At 37.2% G+C, this 11,790-nt stretch overlaps 1 protein-coding gene across 3 annotated transcripts in view; it reads right to left on the minus strand.

The window, feature by feature from the left end:
• Window positions 1-137: 137 nt before the first annotated feature.
• The window catches only part of LOC145716273 (rho GTPase-activating protein 42-like), a 123,659-nt gene continuing 112,006 nt past the window's right edge, over window positions 138-11,790 (minus strand). Inside the window, exon 5 of one of the 3 annotated variants that reach the window (XM_081799063.1) lies at window positions 138-3,173. In XM_081799063.1, coding sequence (XP_081655189.1) covers window positions 3,111-3,173 — 63 coding nt within the window. In that variant the 3' untranslated portion in view covers window positions 138-3,110. Of the gene's footprint in view, window positions 3,174-7,219; window positions 7,783-11,790 lie in introns of those variants that run through there. The other 2 variants (XM_081799064.1, XM_081799062.1) reach the window with 2 other exon arrangements.

An 11,790-nucleotide genomic window follows, 5' to 3' on the forward strand; every position in this document is an offset into this window, starting at 1 on the left:
GGTGGTGGGGATTGAGGAGGGCACATTCTGCATGGAGCAGTGGGTGTTATGCACAAACAATGAATCATGGAACACTTCATCTAGAACTAATGATGTAATGTATGGGGATTAACATAAGAATAAAAAAAAAAAAGATGACTCCCTTTAGTATTTAAGCTCAAAGCGTGTGGTTCACTAGAAGGCACTTGCTCATATATCCACTAGCAACTGTTGCTATGTATTTTGTACTGGATAAGTAGGATAACCATGTAATTTATTGTCCCAACTTTTAAAACTAAGCGGGAACATTAGGAATATTTATGCCAGAACAATATGTATAAACCGCTGTTTACAAGACAAAGGGGACAGTAAAGTCATCCTGCTAAAAAAAAACAAGTTAATTTCTTAAGAAAACCATATTGTTCTGCAGATATATAAATTCTTCCCCAACTACAATAAGCTACCTACATCAACTTAAGGAAAAAGCTTCATGTGGTATTTGTCAAATCACCTCCAGAGGAGAAAGAATTTAAGCTGGACTCTGAAAAATGAAGAGGTTTAGAGTAGTTGGAGATAAAAAAGAGAGGAGTTTGAAAGAGGAAATAGAGTCAAGAAAAGTTATGTTTCAGTAGATTGCATGGTTTGGAATAATAAGAAATGAGACTTAAGGCATAAGATAGAATGAGTGCAAACTTCATCATACGGACAGGACAAAAGCTTGAGGAAGATGTTGATTTGCCAAAGCAGCATTTCAAGAAGATTAAAGTGAGGACAGTGTAGAATATATTGATTAAAAGGCACGGCTGAGTGTATGTGATGATAAAAGACCATTTATTTGATAGGGGTAAAGGTGTTTATATACCCCAGTAAGAAAGAGAAATTGAAAGATGTGGGTGTGAGAAGCAAGGGGGGAGAAAAAGTAAAAGATAATTTTGATAACAAGAAATAATACCAGCATTAACAGAGAATTAAAGAAATGAGAAGTAGGAGCAAATTTGAGAAAATCATGATGGGAAATTTCACAAGGTCACTAAGAATTGATAGCCTGAAGTCCTGGAAACCAGCAGCAGGTAGTGCAGGTGTTAGGGTATGATGAAATCATGACCCAGGAGACATTCATTAAGATGCTACAGAGAGTACAGAAGAAGATATTTCAGGGACACATACACTATAACAATAGAGGCATAAAGATAGAATCTAACGGATTCCCTTCATTTAGGAGGTGGCGATAAGAGGAACCTGTTGAAAGACTATTCAGTGATATGTGGAAAACCAAAATCTGAATTTCTATAAGAAACTCGTTTTCTCCTTTATTTTTTTCCCAGATTATAAAAGAAAAATATATTCATTATTGTAAGCTTACTCATTATTCATTATTAAAACATAAATATAAAAATAAGAATTATAATCCTGTTAATATTTTGATATGTAACATACACAAATGTAAATAAACCTGAATAATACTGCACATTCTGGTTTAAACTCTACTTTTTTTCCCCACTTTATCTAATGAATATTTTTCAACATCTTTAAATAATTTGCAAATAGAACTTTTTACAGCCATATTACATTCCATTTTCATCAAGCTACATTGGTATACTTACTCCAATCATTCATTTGTGCCATTTCAGATGTTTCTAAATTTTTACACTGTGAATAACTCTTGCATCAACATATTTATACAATTTATTGTTTTGCTCATGACTGATAATTCCTCCTAAGTAAATTCTGGCCAATATAAATCATTTCAATTATCTTGCACATTTAAACTTTGTTGAAGTAAGTTGCCAAATTTACCTCAGGATTGACTGAGTTTATGTTCCCACTAGAAAAGCAAAAGTGTACTCAGTTTCGCATACCTTCACTAACTATGTATATTACCTTCTCATAAGTTATAATATCCTGCTACAATTACTAAATTGCAATGTTTTCTTAATACATGTGATATTGAAACTTAAAATATTTATATAAAAAAAGAAACTTAAAATACCTATTACAGTTTATATTTCTTCTTTGATGAAATATCCTTTTATATTCTTTTTAAAAATTTTTAAATTTTAATTCCAGTTAACATACAGTGTTACATTAGTTTCAGGTGTAAAATACAGTGGTTCAAAAATTCCACATATCACCCAGTGCTCATCAAACAAGTGCACTCCTTGATCCCCACCACCTATCTAACCCATCCTCCCACTCACCTCCCCTGTGGTAACCATCAGTTTGTTCTCTATACTTAAGCGTTTGAATCTTGGTCTCTCTGTCTCTCTTTTTCACCTTTGCTCTTTGTTTCCTTTTTAAGGTTTGTATTTATTTCCAGTTAACATACATACTGTGTTTCTTAAATTCCAAATATGAATGAAATCATATGGTATTTGTCTTTCTCTGACTGAATTATTTTACTTAATATTATACTCCCTACCTCTATCCACATTGGTGCAAATGGCAAGATTTCATTCTTTTTTATGACTGAATAGTATTACATTACACACACACTCACACACACACACACACACCACTTCTTCTTTATCCATTCACCTATCGATGGACACTTGGGTTCCTTCCATATCTGGGCTACTGTAAATAATTCTGCAATAAACACAAGGGTGCATGTATTCCTTTGAATTAGTGTTTTTGTATTCTTAGGGTAAATACCCAGTAGCCTGATTACTGGATCATAAGGTAGTTCTATTTTTAACTTTTTGAAGAACTTCCATCCATGTTTCCACAGTGGCCACATCAGTTTGCATTCCTACTAACAATGCAGAAGAGTTCCTTTGTCTCCATATACTCACCAACACTTGTTTTTGCTATTTTTGATTTTAGCCGTTCTGACAGGGTTGAGGTGATATCACACTGTAGTTTGGATTTGCATATCCCTCATGATAAGCGATGATGTGCATCTTTTCATGTTTCTTTTGGCCATCTGTATGTTTTCTTTGGAAAAATGTCTGTTCATGTCTTCTGCCCATTTTTTAGTTGGATTATTTGGTTTTTGGGTGCTGAGTTTTACAAGTTCTTTATATATTTTGGATACTAACACTTTATCAGATATGCCATTTGCAAACATCTTCTCCCATTCCGTAGGCTGCCTTTAGTTTTGTTGGTTGTTTCCTTTGCTGTGCAGAAACTTTTTATTTTTGACGTAATCCAAAATAGTCTATTTTTGCTTTCATTTCTCTTGCCTCAGGAGACATCTAGAAAAATGTTACAGCCGAAGTCAGAGAAATTACTACCAATGCTCTCTTCTAGGATTTTTATGGTTTCAGGCCTCATATTTAGGTCTTTAATCCATTTTGAATTTATTTTTGTGTACAGTGTAAGAAAGTGGCCCAGTTTCATTCTTTTGCATGTTGCCGTCCAGTTTTCCCAGCACCATTTGTTAAAGAGACCATCTTTTTTCCCATTGGACATTCTCTCCTGCTTTGTTAAAGATTAACTGGCCATATAATTGTGGGTTTATTTCTAGGTTTTCTATTTTGTTTCACTGATCTATGTGTCTGTTTCAGCACCAGTACCATACTGTTTTGATTACTATAGCTTTGTAGTACAACTTAAAGTCTGGAACTGTGATACCTCCAAGCTTTTGTTTTCTTTTTCAAGATTACTTTGGCTATTCAGGGTCTTTCGTGTTTCCATACAAATTTTAGGATTATCTTCTGTGAAAAATGCTGTTGGTATCTTGATAGGGACTGCACTGAATGTGGAGTTTGCTTTGGGTAGTATAGACATGTTAACAATATTTGTTCTTCCAGTCCATGAGCATAGAATGTCTTTGCATTTCTTTCTATCATCTTCAATTTCTTTCATCAGTGTTTTTAGTTCTTAGAATACAGGTCTTTCATCTCTTTGGTTAGGTTAATTCCTAGGTATCTTATTATTTTTGGTACAATTGTAAATGAGACTGTTAATTTCTTTCTGCTGCTTCATTATTGGTGTATAGAAATGCAACAGATTTCTGTACATTGATTTTGTATCCTGTGACTTTATCGAATTTATCAGTTCTAGGAGTCTTTCAGTTTTTTTATATAGAATATCATGTCATCTGTGAATAGTGAAAGTTTTACTTCTTCCTTACCAATTTAGATGTCTCTTATTTCTTTTTGTTCTCTGATTGTTCTGGCTAGGACTTCCACTACTATGTTGAATAAAAGTGGTAAGAGTGGACATCCTTATCTTGTTCCTGATCTTAGAGGAAAATCTCTCAGTTTTTCCCATTTGCTGTGGATTTTTCATATATGGCCTTTACTATGTTGAGGTATGTTCACTCTAAACCCACTTTGTTGAAGGTTTTTATCATGAATGGGTGTTGTACTATGTCAAATGATTTTCCTGCATCCGTTGAAATGATCATATGGTTCTTATCCTTTCTCTTATTGATGTGATGTATCACGTTGATTGATTTGTGAATGCTGGGTCAGCCTTGCATCCCAGGAATAAATCCCATTCGGTTGTGGTTAATGATTTTTTAATGTATGGCTTGTTTGCTAGTATTTTGTTGAGGATTTCTGCATCTATGTTCATCAGAGATATTGGCCTGTAGTTCTCTTTTTTTGTGTGTGGTGTCTTTATCTGGTTTTGGTATCAGGGTAATGCTGGCCTCCTAGAATGAATTTGGAAGTTTTCCTTCCTTTTCTATTTTTTGGAATAGTTTGAGAAGAATAGGTATTAACTCTTCTTTAAATGTTTGGTAGAATTTGCCTGTGAAGTTATCTGGTACTAGACTTTTGGCTTTGCGAATTTTTGGATTACTGATTCAATCTGTTTGCTAGTTATCAATCTGTTCAAATTTTCTATTTCTTCCTGGTTCAGTTTTGGTAGGTTATATGTTGCTAGGAGTTTATCCATTTCTTCCAGGTTGTCCAATTTGTTAGCATATAGTTTTTCATAATATTCTCTCATTATTGTTTGTATTCTGTGGTATCAGTTGTTACCCCTCCTGTCTCATTCGTGATTCTGTTTTTTTCTTGATAAGTTTGGCTAGAGGTTTATCAATTTTATTATTTTTTAAAGAACTAGCTCTTGGTTTCATCAATCTGTTCTAGTGTTTTGTTTTTATTTTTTAAAGTTTCTAAATCATTTATTTCTGATCTAATTTTTATTATTTCCTTCTTTCTGTTCATTTTGTCTGTTGTTCTTTTGTTCGCTCCTTTAGCTGTAATGTTCAGTTGTTTATTTGAGATTTTTCTTACTTCTTCAGGTAGACCTGTATTGCTAAAACTTCCCTCTTAGAACCGCTTTTGGTTCAACCCCAAAGTTTTGCAGCATTGTGTTTTCTTGTTTTTTGTTTGTTTCCATGTACTTTTAAATTTCTTCTTTGATTTCTTGGTGGACTCATTCATTGTTTAGTAGCATGTTATTTAACCCCCATGCATGGGTGGCCTTTCCAAATTTTTTCTGTGGTTGATTTCTAGTTTCATAGTGTTGTGGTCAGAAAAGATGCATGGTAAGAATTCAATCTTTTTTAATTTGTTGAGGCTTGTTTTGTAGCCTAATATGTGATCTATCCTGGAGAATGTTGCACGTGCACTTGAAAAGAATGTGTATTCTGCTGTTTTAGGATGGAATGTTCTGAATGTATCTGTGAAATCCATCTGCTCCAGTGTGTCATTCAAAGTCATTGTTCCTTTGTTGATTTTCTGTTTAGATGATTTGTATTTTGATGTAAGGGGGTGTTAAAGTCCCCTACTTTTATTGTATTATCATCAATTAGTTCCTTTATGTTTGTTATTAAACATTTTATGTATTTGGGTGCTCCCATGTTGGGTGCATAAGTATTGACAATTGTTATATGTTCTTGTTGGATTATCCCCTTTATTATTATATAGTGTCTTTCTTTGTCTCTTGTTACACTATTTGTTTTAACGTTTACTTTGTCCCAATATAAGTATTGCTACACCAGCTTTCTTTTTTTGTTGTTGTTGTTTTCATTTTAGTATCTTCAAAATGTAGTGTCAGGACCAAAAACAATTTATACCAAAGTGGAGAAATCTCATCTGTAGTGAATTATATCTCATGAATGATTTCAGAGATCTGATTTCTTATAAAATAAGAGAGGGAGAATTATCCATTAATGACCTCTGGGTTATGTAATCTACAAAGCTTAGGTTATTGTTTTATAGCCAGCCATATCAGAAGCTAGAGTAAGGTCCAAGAGATGTGAACTCACGACCATCTTAGCAGATAATCCATCAATCAATTAATTAATTAATTAATTTATGTAAACAATGCCTGATTACTTGGGAGGTGTGAATTAACCCATTGGCAAACACTAACCATGATATGAGATGTTTCTCATTCTCTACCTAATGAGACATTTTAGAAAAGAATTACATTTGGGGCTTAAATTTTTCACTCCATAAAGGGAGACTCAGATGACAGGGAATAAAAATCAAGAATGGGCTAACTCCTTCATTCTTAGGTTTATTCAGACATCATTTACTGGCTGCCTACCATGAAGCAGGTGTTAGGTATATAAAGATGAAAAGACATTCAAGTCTATTCTCTTCACCTTAACTTTCCCTGAATCTTGATCTTTAAAAATCTTTTTTTTTTTTAACTTGGCAAGCTTATTTTTTTTTTCATTTTTATTTTATTATGTTAATCACCATACATTACAACATTAGTTTTTGATGAAGTGTTCCATGATTCATTGTTTGCGTATAACACCCAGTGCTCCATTCAATACGCATCACCAGGCTAGCCCATCCCCCCAACCCCCTTCCCTCTAGAACCCTCAGTTTGTTTCTCAGAGTCCATAGTCTCTCATGGTTCATCTCCCCCTCCAATTCCCCCCCTTCATTTCTCCCTTCCTACTATCTTCTTTTTTTTATTATTATGTTATGTTAATCACCGATACATTACATCATTAGTTTTTGATGTAGTGTTCCATGATTCATTGTTTGCATATAACACCCAGTGCTCCAGGCAGAACGTGCCCTCTTTAATACCCATCACCAGGCTAACCCATCCTCCCATCCCCCTCCCCTCTAGAACCCTCAGTTTGTTTTTCAGAGTCCATCGTCTCTCATGGTTCATCTCCCCATGGTTCGTCTCCCCCTCTGATTTCCCCCACTTCATTCTTCCCCTCCTGCTATCTTTTTCTTTTTTAATATATAATGTATTATTTGCTTCAGAGGTACACGTCTGTGATTCAACAGTCTTGCACAATTCACAGCGCTCACCATAGCACATACCCTCCCCAATGTCTATCACCCAGCCACCCCATCCCTCCCACCCCCCACCACTCCAGCAACCCTCAATTTGCTTTCTTTTGATATCCATTTGCATCATAGATGTTTCTTCATCCCCTCACTTTCAATCTGCAGGTGTCTTTAGGTGTAAAATGAGTCTCTTATAGGCAGCATATTGATGGGTCTTGCTTTTTTATCCATTCTGTCACGATGTCTTTTGATAGTGTGCATTTAGTCCATTTACATTCAAAGTAATTATTTATAGATATGCATTTATTGCCATTCTATTACCTGTTCTGTTGTTGTTTATGAAGATTTTCTATGATCCTTTGTCTTTCTCTCTTTCATGGTTTGCTGGTTTTCTTTAGTGATATATTTGGATTTCTTTCTCTTTATTCCTTGCATTTGTATTAGCGGTTTTTGATTTGTGCTTACCCCCAGGCTTGTACATAACATCTTCCGCATATAGCAGTCTGTATTAAGATGAACCCATTCTTTACTCCTCTCCTTCTATTCTGAATGATAGCCTTGCTGGTTAGTTTTCTTGGCTGCACATTTTTCCCATGTAGCACTGTGAATATATCATGCCACTCCCTTCTGGTTTGGAAAGTTTCTGTTGAAAAATCCAATGATTAGCCTTAATCAGGGGGTTTTCCCTTGTATGTAATTGTCTTTTCTCTTGCTTCTTTAAATTTATTTTTTTTAATCACTGTATTTGCCATTTTTATCACAATATGTCTTGGTGTGGATCTGCTTTTGTTGATTTTGTTGGGGGTTCTCTGTGCCTCCTGGCTCTGGGCATCTGTTTCCTTCCCAGACAGGGAAATTTTTAGCTATCATTACTTTGAATAAATTTTCTGACTCCTCTTTTCTCTCTTCTTCTGTGACTTCCATAATACTATTATTATGTTTGATGGAGTCACTAAGTTCCCTAACTCTATTCTCATTTTGCGTAATTCTTTTTTCTCTTTTTTGTAGTAATCGCTTGATTACTTTCCATTACTCTGACCTCTAGGTCATTAATTTGTTCCTCTGCTTCTTCCATCCTGCTGTTCATTCCATCAAGTGTGTTTTTCATTTCGTTTATTGAGGCCTTTATCTCTGCTATGTTATTTCTTATCTCTGTGTTAAGGGTCTCACTGATGCCTTCCACTCCTTTCCCAAGTCCAGTGAGTATCTTTATGATCATGACTCTAAATTCTCTATCAGCCATGTTACTGATATCTGTTTCACTTAGATCTCTGGCCATGGCCTTGTCCTATGCTCTCATCTGGGACAAATTCTTCTGTCTTCTCATTTTGTCTAAGTTTCTGAGCCTGTGTTAGGAAAGTCAGTTACATCTCCTGTTCTTGAGGGTAATGGCCTTAAAAGAAGAGGTCCTGTAGTGTCCTACCTGTAGTGTCCCCTATTTCCCAGGGTCTGGCACTTCCGGGAGTGTCCCCAATGTGTACTGCATGTGCTCTGCTGTTGTGTCCTGGCTGCTTTATCCTTCAGGCCAGTCATCGGCAGATGCTCTCTTTGCCTGTTCTGGAAAGTGTTTGGTCCCTGGCCTGAATGTGGTGCCTTTCAATTAGGTGTGCTCTTCGTCTGCATGTGAAATGAGACATACTGCCACCGCCCCCAGAACCCAGGCTCCCCCAAACTCCTGCATCTGGAGATGAGGGTTGGCAGGGATTTGGGCTGACCTTCTGCAGGTGGGGGCCTGCCAATCTGGGGCCATGGCAAGCATGACTGGGAAGGGTGGTTCCACTGGAGTGGGAGGGGGGGACAGGGCTTGGGTAAGCAAGGTAGGTAGTGTCTGCCACGCAGTGGTTCCCACATGTGGCCCTGTGCTTATGCCGAGGCCCCGGGGAGGGGAATGGCGCCTGCCAGTTCCTTTGTTTCTGGAGGGGTTTGCTTGTGAATGCTGCCTCGTTGGCACATATTCTGAGATGAGCAAATAACCTCTTCAGTGGGTGCCCCAGGTGCTCTTCAGATCACTGTTTCCACACTGTCAACAAGCTGTTTGCCCTGCCTTCTCTCCAAGAGCAATCCCAATGCCTCCAGGCTCTCCCTCAGCCAAGCCTACTGACCTAGCTTTAGAACTCCAGGCTTTGGGCCCCACTGGTTGTCGGAACTTATGGAATTCAAAATTTAGCTTCTCTCGATTTCCAAGCCAATTGCTACGGGGATTTGTTTTTCCAGTGTGCTCCCCCCATGTGTTAGTCTGTCTCTTGCCCTTCTCTGTGACCATGGCGCCCCCCTACCCCAACCACAATGGCCATGATCCATTTCTTTCCCAAACTGTCTCTGTACTTCCTACCTTCTTTGATGTGGCCTCTTCTCTACCTTTAATTGTGGAGTTTGTTCTGCAAGTCTTTGGGTCAAGTTCTGGGTATTTAGCATGATTTGATACCTATCTAGTTGATAGGTATGGGATGAGGCAAGCCTAGGGTCCTCCTATTCTGCCCTCCATCTTCCCCTCCATTTTCTGCTCTTTTCAATTCTTACTTCATATTTTTGCACTGAAGACTTTTTCACACTGATTTGCAAATGCAACTTGTATATAAGTGATAGTAATCCTGTGTCATATGTTGTACAAATTCCCTAACATTTACCTTTTAATTTGATTTAATATCTTTTGAGATAAAGATTATTTCGATGCATTCTGGTCTTTCTACATTTCCTTTATGATTTTTTCCTCTTATTTCATACTTAGAAAGAAATTTTCCAATTACACATCAAGTATTACTTATTTTCATTCACTATAAAGTCTACAATCTTAACAAGTCTGTTTCTAATTCTGCTTACTGCAATGACCCATCTAACTGATGGCCTTGTAGCTTTATCAACATGAGCTGACCCCTAATTCAGTCCCGAAAACGGGCAACCACTTATTTTCTATGAACAAAGCAATGAGGAGCCAGCTGTGCAGGTGAGAAGGCACAGAGTAGTCTTTCTGAAAACAATAAGCTTGGTGCTGACAGAAGTACCAGAGCTGCTCTGGAAAGGAACGGGTCTTACAGAATTAAACACAAGTATGGCAGCATCTCCCTATAACAGGTTTGATTCCTGGAAGGGCAGAGGGGAAAAAAAAAAAAAAGCACATTTTTTTCCTTGTCTACATTATGTGCTCTGAAGAGATGCTTTAGCACAATTTGTGTTCTAGTGTGGGCTATGGCTCCTGGAAAAGAAGTATGTGCATGCATGCATGCATGTGTGTGTAGTGGGGCAAGCAGAGGATGCTGCTAATCATATTATAGGTTTTTCCAGGCTCCAACTAAATACAGAAACCTGAACAGATATTCTCTTCTACCATAGCCTAAGCGATTGAGGGCCACTAACAAGCTAATATTAAATACAGAGTTAGGTTCTCAGGGAAAACTGAAGTATAGCCTCTAGAAGATTTTAAAATTAAGCAATGTCTAAGTGTGGCCTCTCACATTCACCAAGAATCTGAAGAACATGTAACCCTTTAGAGACCCTAAAAAGCACCATTGATTTAAAGGCAGTGAATTTTTAAAATGGCACCTGGCCATAGCCCTTGGCATGGCAGATAGTGGTGTCCTGGTGATAATTAGGTGAGCCTTTCTTTTTTTTTTTTTTTTTTTTTTAAAGATTTTATTTATTTATTTGAGAGAGAGAGACTGAGAGAGAGAGAGCATGAGAGTGGGGAGGGTCGGGAGGGTCAGAGGGAGAAGCAGACTCCCTGCCGAGCAGGTAGCCCGATGTGGGACTTGATCCTGGGACTCCAGGATCATGACCCGAGCCGAAGGCAGTCGCTTAACCAACTGAGCCACCCAGGCGCCCAAGGTGAGCCTTTCTTCACATGACTGTATCTATACAATTCATTCTCTCCTACGTTTGTTGTAGCATAATGCTCAAAGAGGTACATGAGCATTTAAGAAGTTTGGAACATGTGAACATAACATTAAGTTACAAAACAGTACTTCATAAGATTAGATACATCTATGAAAATTCCAAATATGATTTTTCTAAATAACAGCTTTTTTCTCCCTTTCAATTTAGCCAGAAAATCTTTCCCGCAGCACAAGTGGTATATTAACATATCATATTTCAATAGTAGGAGCTAATGACAAGATATTAGTTATAAGGAACATGTTTAAGTAACAAATATTCCCAATATTAAACTTTAAAAAAAATGTTTTTAAATGAAGAAATTCAGTTCCCTCAATGAGAACATAAGAGAACAGAAAAAAGGAAACAGAGGTAAAAATAACCCTCCCATGCCTTTTGACTCCAGTTCACTGCATCCAAACTCCAACCTGTCAGGTGTGCCTGGTGGGTAAATGTGGAGGTAAGGCAAATAAGAAAAGGAAGAAGGAGAGCAGAGAACCAGGCTGATAAGCAGTTCAGTAAGGTTTGTGGCTTTGCTAGAAAGATTAAGAGGAGGCATTTGAAAGAGGTACTCAACTGTGATACCTAGAAGTACAGACAAAAGAGGAAGAAGAGACTGGAGTGGTGGTATAGGATTCCCTGCAAAGGTCTGGAGAACAGTAAGGAGCCACCGGTGAACTAGCTCAACACTCCCTACTATGCTGGGTTTAGTGTCCATGCATTGTGCTTTGAGATTTTATTGCTGCTTAGATGATAATGACAAGAGGGTCCAATATTTTTTTTA

The sequence above is a fragment of the Leptonychotes weddellii genome, chromosome 11 (genome assembly GCF_054177405.1).
Source record: "Leptonychotes weddellii isolate Sample4059 chromosome 11, ASM5417740v2, whole genome shotgun sequence".
Classification (NCBI taxonomy): domain Eukaryota; kingdom Metazoa; phylum Chordata; class Mammalia; order Carnivora; family Phocidae; genus Leptonychotes; species Leptonychotes weddellii.